Source organism: Triturus cristatus, chromosome 4_1 (genome assembly GCF_964204655.1).
Source record: "Triturus cristatus chromosome 4_1, aTriCri1.1, whole genome shotgun sequence".
Classification (NCBI taxonomy): Eukaryota; Metazoa; Chordata; class Amphibia; order Caudata; family Salamandridae; genus Triturus; species Triturus cristatus.
In genome coordinates, this window is record NC_140585.1 from 803,097,120 (window position 1) to 803,110,551 (window position 13,432).

General features: G+C 49.5%; 1 protein-coding gene across 2 annotated transcripts in view; it reads left to right on the forward strand.

Annotated features, from left to right (window-relative positions):
* The window catches only part of XPOT (exportin for tRNA), a 464,061-nt gene that overhangs the window by 367,803 nt on the left and 82,826 nt on the right, over nt 1–13,432 (forward strand). For both annotated transcript variants that reach the window (XM_085653409.1, XM_085653408.1), the window contains one exon: nt 1,151–1,267. In XM_085653409.1, coding sequence (XP_085509535.1) covers nt 1,151–1,267 — 117 coding nt within the window. The remainder of the gene's footprint in view (nt 1–1,150; nt 1,268–13,432) is intronic.

Below are 13,432 nucleotides of genomic sequence, written 5' to 3' on the forward strand. Positions count from 1 at the left end.
TTCCACCTTTGTTTGCTTGGTGCATGACGGTGTAAGATTCAAAAACCTGTTTTTTCACATTTGGTCTAATTACTTTGTGAATGTAAATGACAATTAAAGCATATTTGCAAACTGTGACTACATGCCTGCCTTTATCAATGTTACACTACAAAACTATGTGACTGTATTCTTTTAACAAAGCATATGCCTCTCAGACAAGAGCCGATTTGTAAAAGGTCACTGAAAAGTCCAAAAGGTTGTCCCTCCCAGAATTTTAGCGTCTCCTACGCCCCTGGTCACCCTCCAGTATTCTATCATGGCATACCTGCTTTTATGATTGAGTAGGAACTAGAAAACTTGGAAGTCTGGCACATTTTGCTCCTTTGTCACTTTAGAACCTGGGACCTCTGGTCTACCTATCAATTTGTGTGAGGACCTTTGGAATTGTTTCGGCCAGATGGAATACATTTTGTGCCACCTATTGTTTCATTCTGCATGCGACCAAACCTCTGTGCGATGCTCTAGCAGACACCAGCAGGCCGTTTTGGTTGCATTTACGAGGAACGTAATTCAGAGACCTATATCACGGCTTTCTGCCAACTTAATGCTTTTAATGATTACTCCTGGAGCAGTGCTTACTTTGGCTAGGAAGGTATGCATAACCAAGCACTAATCTGCCCAGTGCTGCCAAATTCTCCATTTTCTTCTTCTTACTTGCTGTAGAACCTACCTGTAATTTGAAATTGGGAGAGCGTCAAGCTATACAAGTAGAATAAAACTATGGTGACTCCATTACTCTGTAGGCTCTTTACCCTTATTATTTTCCTGTATTTTAATGCCATTTAAACAGGTTTCATTATAGCCATCTTCAGATTTGAAGACATTTGAAATAGTTTTCAGTCCTACTGCGATGTGCCTGAAATATACCCACATTGATGGGAAAATAGCCTTGTGACTCATTTAGCATAAATGCAACGTCACCCCTTTTGCATTAGTGCTAAGGAATTCAGGACTCTTTGCAAAGGTAAGTGGGTTTATGTAATTTGCAATAATAGTTTCCTGTCATTTAAAATAGATTTCTTTTTGGATAGCTTCATTAAAAGATCGTAGTTGAACCCATGGTTGCACGAATTGCATAGATATAATTGCCTGTCATTGTTTTTGTGTTTAGGTGCTGAGAATGTGGAGCGGGTGGTGTTCACCATCATCCAAGGAGCTGTTGACTACCCTGATCCGATTGCACAAAAAACCTGCTTCATTATTCTTTCCAAGTTGGTTGAACTTTGGGGTGAGAATACATTAATGTATTCTTATTGCACTGAAAACTTTTGTATGCTTTAAACTACTTTTTATTTCCCTGATAGAGAATCGTACTTATAAATGTATGTATGCTGAATATTTCTGCTTCTGTGGGGTTCCAAAACAATTGTGCAAGAGATAGAGAGCGAGAAAACATAAATGGCAATCTGAAGGCATATTTTCTACCGAATAGTACATAAATATGCCTCTTTAGGACAATGAGACGAGGAATAATTTTCATCTAATGTTGACTTGAAACATTTATTGAAAAAAACTGAACTGAAGGTCTCCGTTCCCTAAGAACAACTGAACTGCCCATTTAAGGCAACCAAAGCGTTTAAATATGTTAGGGTGCCATGTCTAAACTGTTGGAGCGCACATTTGTGTTGTGCTTTGCAGAGAAGGATCACCGAGTGCTGGACACTGCTTACCTTTTTTCCTTGCTGAAAATGCATTTACAGATGCATTTTAGAAAGTACCCCATAACATTTATTGCAACACTGATTATTTTCTGCATTTGTGAAGACGACTGTAGGAAGCTGGCTCTGCATATGATATTGCAGTGTTGGCTCCTCCGCAACGGCGGAGGATTGTCACCCCATTGCCTGGCGCAGAGCCAGCAATCGAAAAATAAAATGACGCCCCTAGCATCGTTTCATTTTTCGTTTGCCAACCTGTGCATGAAGGGGCGGGGCATGGGAGTGTGGAGGAGGAGTGCTTGTGCACTCCCTAAGCGCTCATGTGTGTTTGACAGTCTGTCTCAGGCTGACCCAAACACACATGCACACTTGTTTCTCCAGCCCAGCTGCATTCAGCAGCCTGGCTGGAGAAACCCTCAAATACTCCCTGGTTTGAGCACGGCGTCTTTTCAGCCCGCTCAGACCAGTCGCTGCTTGCAGCACAGGGATTGGCTGGGAGTCTGTCCCAGGGGCTGCTGGGACACAGGAAGAGGCCAGCAGGAGCGACGTGACGCAGGAGGCGGACTGCGGCATGCGGTAAGTTTTTTAAATTATTAACCCGTCATCCCCTCTTCCCTCCCCAGCTCTCGCCCCATTTCCCCCCCACGCTCTTCCACCCACTGCCCACCCTTTGTTAATGGAGGCTGCCACTGTGATATTGCCTGTAATTGGTAATACCGTGCACAGAGTCCAGGGGTTCTCAAAGTGTAGAGGGTTCAAAGTGAAACCCAAAGTGCTCTATTAGTGGTATTGTGTGCGAGTATCCTTAGGCCTAAATCAAAGGAGTGTAAGACATTTATTGCACAACAGTGATCAATAATGAACTTGCGACTCAAGAAGGAGATCCAGACCAATTTTACAAAATTATACTTAGTCCCCGATGTTAAGCCTTTTTTTGGCTATTTGGGGTAGTTTGTGCTTAGGCCCCTGTAACTCTTTGTCCACATAAGGTATCCGAGTCAAATTTGCATTTTTTTTCCCAACACCCTGAGGATTCTAAAGGTACCCAGGCCTTGTGGATTCCCCTAGAGACAACTAAGAAATCAGTCAAAATACAGCAAACATTTTGTTTTAAATGGGAAAAAATTGCTGCAGACGAAAGCGACTGGTTTGTTCCCTGCAAATGGCATCAATAAAGGGTTTGTGGTTCTGAAATCACCATCTTCTCAGCTTTCAGAGAAAGGCAGACTTTTGTCAGAAAACCAAAGATTTCTATCCAGTTTTGTCATTTTACTGAGCCTATTTTTCCAAATTTTTGTGCTTTCAACCTCCTTCCAGTTAGTGGTAGAAATGGTTGTGAAACCAATAATGGATCCCTGAAAGCTATACATTTCTGAAAACTACACAAACTTCCGAATTCAGCAAGGGGCCATAAGTGTAGATCCATCAAGGTTTTTTTTTATAGAAACTATCAGATGAAAATAGAAAAGATTGAAATTGAGTTAAAAAAACAGCCATTTGTGCCAGCGTTTTCACCTGTAACTTCTTCTAAGCATGACATATTTTTTAAAGCAATATACCATTACATCCGCTGGACCCTTCAGGTTGTGGGGATATATAGGACTTATAGGTTCACCAAGAACCCGAGGAACCCAGAGCCAATAACTGAGCTGCGTCATGCAATGGGTTTTCATTGTGTATCGGGTATATTGCAATTAATTTGGTAAAATATAAAGAGTGAAAATAGGTACCAAGGAAACCAATATATTTCTGAAATGGGAACAAAATATAGAGTTTAGAAGCAGTGGTTTTTTGCACAGCTCCAAAATTGTGGGTACCCATACAACCATGTGAATTAGATTAGAGGTCATTTTTTAAAATGACTTTTTTTTTATAAATTGTCTTACATTTGGAAGGCAGAAATGCAAAGAAAGTCAATTGGTAATAGCACTTGTTCTACTATTCTGTGTTCCCCTAAGTCTTCCGATAAAAACAGTACCTGACTTGTGTGGGCAGGCCTAATATCTGCGACAGGAAACAGCCCAAAACGCAACGTGGACACATCAAATTATTCGAGTGAAAACTGACCCTTTTTAGGTCTCGCTGCAGCAGCGCGCATGTGCTGCATAGAAGGACCTTTAGCCGTTGTTCTGCTGTTTTTCGAAGCACATACTCGAAAAATAGTTCGCTTGTGGCGGCATATACCTTGCGGGAGCGTGCAGGGGCGCGCCACAAGCATGAGTATGTGCTTCGAAAAAGAGCAAACTGCTCTCCCCAGCACGCGCGGGTTCACTTCCTGCTCCCCCTCTCACAATTAACTTGCGAGGCCGCGCTTGTATTTCAGTGCTTGGTATTTATTCATTGAGTAGCTTTCAAGTGAGCTTCGTTTCTCTCTCTGGTCACTTTCGAGTTTATACACAAACAAGGGAGTTGTTAGATACCCTTACTGTTAGTTCAAGTGTGTCTAAAAACTCCATGGAGAATATTTATATCGTCAGGTAGCACACTGAGTGAGGGCCTATATTTCTAAATTGTGTAAGGTTGTGTTATTTGTAGTAAGGTTAGAATGAAATTATTCAGGCATGCGTAGATGACTTAAAAACTTTTCAATCCCATATTCAAATAAAACGCTTCCAGCATTCACATCTCCCTTCCCTGCTGCTTCCCGCCATCGCCCCTCCCCGCTTCCTGAATTCACATCACCCCTCACCATTTCTCCCCACCATCGCCCCTCCCCGCTTCCAGAATTCACATCACCTCTCCCTGTTTCCAGAATTCACATCGCCCCTCCCGGCTTCCAGAATTCACATCTCCCTTCCCCGCTTCCACATCGTCCCTCCCCGCTCCCAGAATTCACATTTACCCTCCCGGCTTTCAGAATTCACACCGACCCTTCCCTCTACCAGAATTAGCATTGCCCCTTCTTCTATTCCAGGATTACCTTCACCCCTCAGCCGTGTACTACATACAGCATGTGTACTCCATCTCGCACTCGCAGCCTTCTTTATTAAAGATTTTCTCTGGCTTAAGACACTCTTGTGCGTGTCTTGAGCAAACAATAATGACACTGATTTCCTAACGCTTTTGCCGGGCATGAAATAAGGCAGTGTTTAGAGTGTCTTAAGTCATAAATGTCTTGAGCCTCTCTCTTTCACAAGCTGCAGTTTTGGGGTTGAAACCTCACACTACACACCATGTGCCTGCATTCACTTGGGCCAAGGCTGTTCGCACCCATCGCCCCATATCCTGTAGAAGGCCTGCCGAGAAACACCACAACCACAGACCCAAATGCTGCCTGAGAGCTCTAACTGGCCACGGAAGTGCTAAACGTGTGCAACATAAAAACTACATAACATCGGCACATGAACATAATACGCGGGGCAATCTTCCAATGATTCATTTGTAATTATGATGAGCTCTTCAGAGTAGACCATTCTTTTAACTAGATTAGAGTTATACATTTATAAATCCAACATTGTTTACATGTTCAACAATTATATAGAGTAATCGTTTTCTCTTTATTGGACCCGTCACCCAAGTTTTCAAATTGCTTTGCACTTTTTTGATAGGTAAAGTGTGATTATGATGACTCAGGGACATGCTGACAGCATGCTCAGCATACTTCATATTCCTGTTTACTGGCACGCTTTGTAACTGTGTGCCAACAGGAGGCGAGGCATGTACGTAATGCCAAGGACGGGGCATGGATGCAACAGCAGAATCTCAGATCGGGCTCTTCTCTAAACAGGCTCCAAGTGCATTCTGGGGAAAGCTGTAGAGTGGTTCAACTGTTATGATTGTCTGGTTGGCAGATACATTAGGTAGCCAAGTGGATGTTTTGTGGCTAGCAGAAGAGCATTGTATAATAATAGGTCAGTGGTGTCCACACTGTAGCCTTATAGCAGGCTGCAGAGGACTACATTGGTTAAAAGCCCTGAACTTGAGTCATAGGCACAAGCTGCAGGTGAGGGCCTTTAACAATAGGTATAGCCTGAGGCAGAAGGCCTATAAAGCTACTAGAACATTCCACCCACTGGTGCAGAATGGTCTAAATTAACAAGCATTGGCATAGCCAAATAAATGCAACTACTCAAAACTGCAGATCAACCACTGCTGAAACTGCATATAAGAATCAAAAGCTTTGCACTAGAATGAAAAGGAGAACATAAAACCTTACAATCACATATGCAAATACTGCACTAGTCCACACACAATCAACCAGCCAAGCTGGGGGGTAAGTGGGCCTAAAGGCATAAGGCCCATCTGCCGCCAAGGGAGGCAGAAACAGCCTAAATATTCCCCCCCGTAAAAAGGGTGCTCCAAGTGGCCACTCCCCAACAGCAACATTTAAAAAAAAAACTTGCTGTCTATGGGCTTCTGCCCCCCCTTGGGGACAGATGGGCCTAAAAACATATGGCTGATTTACCCCCAAAGAGGGCAGAAACTGCCACAATAGTCACCCCATAAAGGGGAGTGACCCTTGCACAAGGGTCCACTCTCCAACAAATTTTTTTTAAAACCTGGTTTCTAGCGGATTTTGCTCCCTTGGGGACAGATGGGCCTGAAAACATATGCCAATCTGCCTCCAAGGGGGGCAGAAACGGCCAAATAGTTCACCCCCATAAAACGACCCTTTCCCAAGAGGCCGCTCCCCAACATTAAAAAAATAAATCCTTAGTGGCCTAGTGCGGCACACAAAAAAGAAAAAAAATAGCAGATCTGCCCCCCAGGAGGCAGAAACGGGCAAACTAAATTCTCCCCAAAGGGGAGTGACACTTGCTAAAGGGGCCACTCCCCACAAACATAAATTAAATCCCTGGTGGCCTAGTGGGCACACAATAAAATAATTACATTAATTGGGCCGATCTGCCCCCCATCCCCCCCCCCCCCCAGAGGGGGGGGGGGGGCAGAAACAGGCTAACAAAATGCTCCCCAAAGGGGAGCAACCCTTGCCCAACGGGCACCTCCCCGCAATACAATCCTCAATAAAAATGTAATTAAATTAAAAATCCATGGTGTCTAGTGGGCATTCCTGCTGCACGATCATGCCCCATGCACGATCGTGCAGCAGAAATGCTGAAAAGAGACATTGGAGGAAAGGAAACCCTTTCCTCCGATTCCTCTTTTTTAAATCCTCCCACCCTCCCGAGGTAAAACTCGCCTGTTCCTCCATGGACGTGCTGGAAGCAAATGGCTTCCAGCGCATCTGGTATCCCCTAATGACATTGGCGTGCGGTGTTCGTTGACGTCATTAGATGACGTGGAAGGGGAGAGGCGGGGGGGGCAGCGGAAGGACTTCTGCTGCCCTCCCCGGTGGGGGCAGCAAGAAGGTCGGCCCGCTAGGGGAGCGCCAGCGCTTCCACCGTGGGTGGCTGCTAGGATGGCCGGGCGCCGTCCGTCGCACACACCCACCTTGACGTCCGACGGCTCCTGGCCGTCCAATGCACGGAAAGGGTTAAACTTACAATACCACTCTTCGGAGCCAAAAGTCAAAAAGGGCCAGGGATCAGGGAAGTACCAAAACTGCACCACCAGCAGGACATTGGTGGCTGGGTGCAGGGGTCAAAATTGGTGTTAGTCCCAATGCTTTCCAGTGGAGACAGGGGGTGCCTGGAGCCACACTGCTTGTAGGTAAGTCGATCGATTGCAGGGGCTAGGCTTTGAGGGGGCCACAGAGCAGCACCAAACATACACCACCAGCGGCACATGGGCGGCAGGGTGCAATTTTGCCCTCGGACGCCCAATACTTTTTAATGAGGATTCTTCTGATGGCAAAGAGACTGCAGGCGTGGCACCGGAGGCTGCAAGAGGAAGATCAACGTCAGTAGAGGTAAGTTGGGATGTAGGGGGTCGTAGGGGCACAGTCGTTTCAGCTCACCAAGGCCTAGGGGCTTTGGGTGCAAGGGTGCCTTTCGACATCGGAGTCTTCTTACCTGAGCCGGTAGTGGTCGGCGGGGAGCCTCTGGATTCACACTTCAGGCGCGGTTGTGAAGGTCAGGAGCGGTCATCCAAAGCTGGACATGAGTTCCGGATCGCTGGGGAGACTTCACTGCACATGTGAGCAACTCATGCTCAGGCCGTGGGTGTTGGGTGTAGTGGGCAGTCCTGGGGCTTCAGCTCCCAGGCCCTAGATACTCGGAGTACCATTTACTTGGGACTTACAGAGGGTAGAAGTGCCAATTAGGGATTTGTTTTTAGGGAAGGAGGACTGGCACAGGGGACCTGGTTGGCAGGGACCCTGTGCACTACATTTGAAACCACAGAAAAACCAGACAAAAAGTGGGGGGCTAACTGTGCAAAAGAGGCACTTTCTCACAACGGGCGGTTTGTTTCCACTCTTTCCTGTCCAAACAGGAATATCCAATGTCACTGTGATTTGTCAATTATATACTCCATCATTCGCTTCATGTAAGAGTGTTTTGTGTCTGGAAGAACCCTGAATGATGAAGCTGGGGAATATTCCTGCTACAAATTGTTGTCAAAAGGAGGCCTCTAACTCGGGAGTTAAAACCCTCAGAATCTAAAACCTTTGAACATATTAATGACTGTTTAGTATAGGCAGGAGGCTAATTCTAAATAATGAATGTGTGTGTAGAGCTCAAGAAACCTTTTGAAGGAAATTCAAGACAGTACAACTTTGGATCTGAAAGAGACACGTTAGTGATGGATTCCATACCTTAGAATATCCTCAGGCGTCAGACTGGATCCGGAAAGTTTTGCTAGCAGTACCCCTGCGTGTCAGTAGGTGGCGTCCGACGCTGCGCGTCGTAAGCGCCGAGATGACGTCACGGAAACGACTTAGGCGCCACCCATGCGCGCTGACGTCAGTTCTTTCTTTTTCCACACCAACAAGCGCAGATCCGGTTAGAGCACGTACCTTAGTCACTTTTTGACTACACTTTTGAGACTTTTGTCTCCCCTTTTCTCCTGGTGCACGTAGGGATGCCTGGATTTAAATCTTGTGGGGCCTGCCGTCGCAATATGTCAGTGGCGGACCCCAACGATGTTTGCCTCTACTGCCTGGAGACTGACCACGACTCCCTGTCCTGCCGGGACTGCCGGGCTATGGCCCCGAATGACTTGAGGGAGTGGTGCCGGAAGCTGCTGGAGATCTGGCACTCGTACCAGCGCAGTTCCAGATCCAGGGACTGTTCCCGGGATCGCTAGCGGGGCCGCAGTCGTCGCTCCTCGGGCTCCAAGCCTTCGCCCTCGGATTCCGGTAAGCGACGACATAAAAAGAAGTCGAAGAAGCGTGTTCGCTCTCCGACGTCCCCCTGTCGGTCCTCGGATGCGGATGAGGGGGACAGGGGGTTCTGCCCCTGTGGCTCCTTTGGAGCCTGGGAGTCCCGCGGCCTACCCACCTCACTCCGGTCCGTCGTAGTTTAATGCCGCCTTTTTAGGTTTCGGGCTCTCGCCGGCGCACCTTTGGGCCCCGCGGTCCTGTGTTCAGATCCTGTTGGGCCGTCGGCGGATCCAGCTTCAGCGCCACAGGATCCTGCACCGTTGGCTCAGGCGCCACGAGGTCCAGCGCTGCTGGCTCCGGCCCCAGCACCGCCCTCAGCTCCGCCTCCGGCGCAGCAGACGGTGCCATTCGTTCCGCCCTTGCCCCGGTTCGAGGACCATTTTGTTCCTGCCTGGGATCCGCATTGGGAGACGGCGCCGGGCCCGCCCCGTTTCTGACGCCGTATGTTCCTTCTCCGGCTCCAGCTTTCGGCCAGCTTGAGGCTGCAGTCGGTGAACATCGCCTGCTTATTGGGCCGCTATTCCCACGCGGTGTGGGATACGGTTGCTCAGGTGTTGCCTCGGTGTCCTGAGGAGGTCCATGCTGTGCTTTCCCAGGCGGTTGCTGAGGGTGAGGATGCTGCTAAGTTCGCCATTCGGTGCGGTTTGGACACCGTTGAGTCGTTGGGCAGGGTGATTTTTATGACTGTGGCGCTGTGTCGCCATGCCTGGTTGCGATCTACTGGGTTCTCGACCGATGTCCAGAGCTCGCTCATGGACATGCCCTTTGATGGCACTCGCATGTTTGGCGATAAGGCTGACAGTGCATTGGAGCGTTTTAAGGACTCGCGGGCCACGGCCAAGTCCTTGGGTCTTTCCACGAAGAACCCATCCACTCCTGGTTTTCGTTCCTTTCGTGGCCAAGGCAGGGGCGCCCAGGCATGTTCCTTAAGCAAGCCTGTGCAGAACCAGCCTCACTGCGGCCGCGGCTTCTGCAGGGGCGGCTCTGGCAATCAGTGTGGGGGTCAGTCCACCTCCGCCCCTCTGCTTCTACCTCCAAACCTTCCTAATCCGAGCTTTGTGCAGCACCCCACGCTAGTGGGTGGCAGGATTCGCCATCACCTCCCCCACTGGCACACTATCACATCGGACAAGTGGGTGTTGCAGATCACCCGCATGGGTTACTCCCTTCCCTTTCAGTCCACCCCTCCAGCCATGCCACCTCGGTACCACCACATGTCGGGGGGCGACTCTCCAGCAGGAAGTTACGGCCCTCTTGGCCAAGGGGGCCATCAAGTGCATTCCTGGGCCAGAAGTAGGGGGTGGTTGTTATTCCCACTACTTTCTGGTCCCCAAGAAGGACAAAGGGGGTCTGCGTCCCATCTTGGACCTCCGGAACGTCAACCGCTTCCTCCGGAAGGAGAAGTTCAAAATGCTGACGCTGGCTTAGGTCTTGGCTGCCCTCGACCCTGGAGACTGAATGGTAGCGTTGGACTTGCAGGACGCATATTTTCACATCCCCGTCCTGCCGGCCCACTGGCGTTACCTGCGGTTCACGGTAGGCCAGGAACATTTTCAGTTTGCCGTGCTCCCCTTCGGCCTTACCAGCGCCCCTCGGGTGTTCACGAAGGTGATGGCAGTGGTTGCAGCTCACCTGCGCAGGTAAGGGGTGCCCTTACTTCGACGACTGGTAGCTGAAGGCGGGCTCGCCTCAGGCAGTTGTTAACCACCTTCAGACTACGGCCGACCTCCTGCATTTGCGGGGTTCTCCATCAACGTGCCGAAGTCGCACCTGAGTCCCTCTCAGAAGCTCCCCTTCATAGGAGCGGTTCTGGATTTGACGCTGTTTCGGGTTTATCCTCCTGAGCAGCGATTCTGGGATATTCAGGCTATGATTACGATCTTTCAGCCTCTATCCTGGGTTTCAGTCAGGGTGACCCTCCAGCTCCTGGGCCTGATGGCCTCTTGCATCCTGCTGGTGCCACATGCCTGATGGCATATGCGGGTTCTGCAGTGGGACCTGAAGTTCCAGTGGGCGCAGCATCAGGGCAACCTGCCTGATCATCCAGATCTTGGAGGGCACTGCACGACAATTGCACGACAATTGCAGTGGTGGCTCACGAATCGTGATTGGGTCAATGGCAAATACCTGGGTCAATGGCAAATACCTCTCCCTTCCCAACCGGAGCACACAGTGGTGACGGATGCGTCCCTCCTGGGATGGGGAGGCCACTTGGGAGAGGCGGAGATCAGAGGACTCTGGTCTCCAGCGGAGTTCCGGCTCCATATCAATCTGTTGGAGCTTCGGGCGATCCGGCTTGCACTGAAGGCATTCCTTCCCTCTGTCTGGGGCAGTGTGGTGCAGGTGTTCACGGACAACACCACCGCCATGTGGTATTGCAACAAACAGGGCGGGGTGGGGTCATGGACCCTATGTCAGGAGGCTCTGCGCCTCTGGACATGGCTGGAACATCAAGGCATTACCTTGGTGGTTCAACACCTGGCCGGTTCTCTGAACGCCAGGGTGGACGAACTCATCCGCCGGTGCTTGATGGATCACGAATGGCGTCTGCACTCAGACGTGGTGCAAGGTCTCTTTCAGCAGTGTGGAGAGCCTTGGTTAGATCTATACGCCACCGAAGAGAACGCCCAATGTCATCAGTTCTGCGTGTTTGAATTTCCAAGGGGGCACTCGCTCGGCGACGCTTTTCGTCGCAAGTGAAGTTACGTACTATTGTGCGCCTTTCCGCCTATACCACTTCTGCCCAGAGTGCTGAAGAAGATTCGGCGCGACAGGGCCCAAGTCATCCTTGTGGCTGCAGATTGGGCACGAAGATACTGGTATCCCGAGCTACTCAGCATGGCGAACGATCCCCCGACCCGACTGCATCTTCGGGAGGATCTTCTGTCGCAGCAGCAAGGGACGGAGATTGAGCGGCGACAGTTGACAGCTTTCGATATTCCTCCCGAAGTCTGTGATGTCATTCTGGCAGCCAGGCGTCCCTCCACTAAAACGGTATACGCCTGCAGGTGGAACAAGTTTGTGGCATGGTTCACAGCAAAGGCTGTGGATCCCCTTTCTGCCCCTCTTTCTGAAGTCCTTCTGTTCCCTCTTTCTTTGGCCCAGCTCTGGGCACTATCAATGGTTATCTTTCGGCCATCTCTGCCTTTCTACGGCTTCCAGATCAGCCTTCTCTTTTTAAGTCCCTGGTTGTTAACCGTTTCCTGAAAGGCATTACACACGTTTCCTCCCGTGCCGTTCATAATGCCTCAATGGGACTTAAACCTTGTCTTGACATATCTGATGTGCGCTCCCTTCGAGCCCCTTCATAATTGTCCTTTGCGTCTTCTCACTCTCAAGACGACTTTCCTGGTAGCTATCACCTCTGCCAGACGAGTGAGTGAGCTCCAGGCTTTTTCTTCCAAGCCTCCTTTCCTTTCTGTTCATCCAGACAAGGTGGTTTTAAGGACCCGTCCTTCTTATTTGCCAAAGGATGTCACGCCCTTTCACATCGGGCAGACCATCACTTTGCCCACCTTCTTTCTGCCTCCGTCAAGGGAGGAGGAGAGGCTTCACCGTCTGGACCCAAAACGTGCGCTCGCATTCTATCTGAAGCGTACGCAGCAGTTCAGGGTAGATGACCAGCTCTTTCTTGGCTACGCGGGTGCCAAAAAAGGTCGGGCTGTGCACAAACGGACCATCGCGCGAAGGAGCCTCCTGTGGGGCTGCGTGCCCATTCGACCAGGACAACTGCAGCCACTACTGCCTTGGGACGCAGCGTCCCACGTTTACCAAGCATTACTGCCGTGACAGTCAAGTCCGGAGAGACGGCTTCTTTGGCCATTCTGTTCTCCGTGACTTTCTGGTGTAATCTGTTCACAGACCCACCCCTGGGGTTGGTATTGCTGGGGTATCTATTCTAAGGTAAGGAATCTATCACTAACGTCTCTTTTCGGATGCACAAGTTACTACTTGTGTAACGATATATCTGTAAGAGACATTAGTTAGTGATAGATTCCTTACAGCCCCACCCATCCTCCCCGTTCTGCAAACTGATTCTAGGGTTAAGGTCATCCCCCTTTCAGGGCCCTAGTTTCATGGCACCAGTGGTCAGTTTCTTGCTTGGCTCTGCGTTCCTGGTGCAGAATGTCGTGTACAGAACTGACGTCAGCGCGCATGGGTGGCGCCTAAGTAGTCTCCGTGACGTCATCGTTACGAAGCCAGCCTCGGACACGGAGCCGCAGGACGCCACCTACTGATGCGCAGGGGTACTGCTAGCAAAACTTTCCGGATCCAGTATGACGCCTGGGGATATTCTAAGGTTAGGAATCTATCACTAACTAATGTCTCTTACAGATATATTGTTACTCAAGTAGTAACTTGTGCTTTATTACCCACAGTTGACAGCAACATTAAACTTTCTAGAGACAGAAAAGGTAAAAGCATGGGCTCTGTGCAGATCATTTGCTAAATGCAAGAATCTCATTAAAAGCCAGGGTCTCATAGGCGGAATGTTTCAAGATAAAGCTAAACC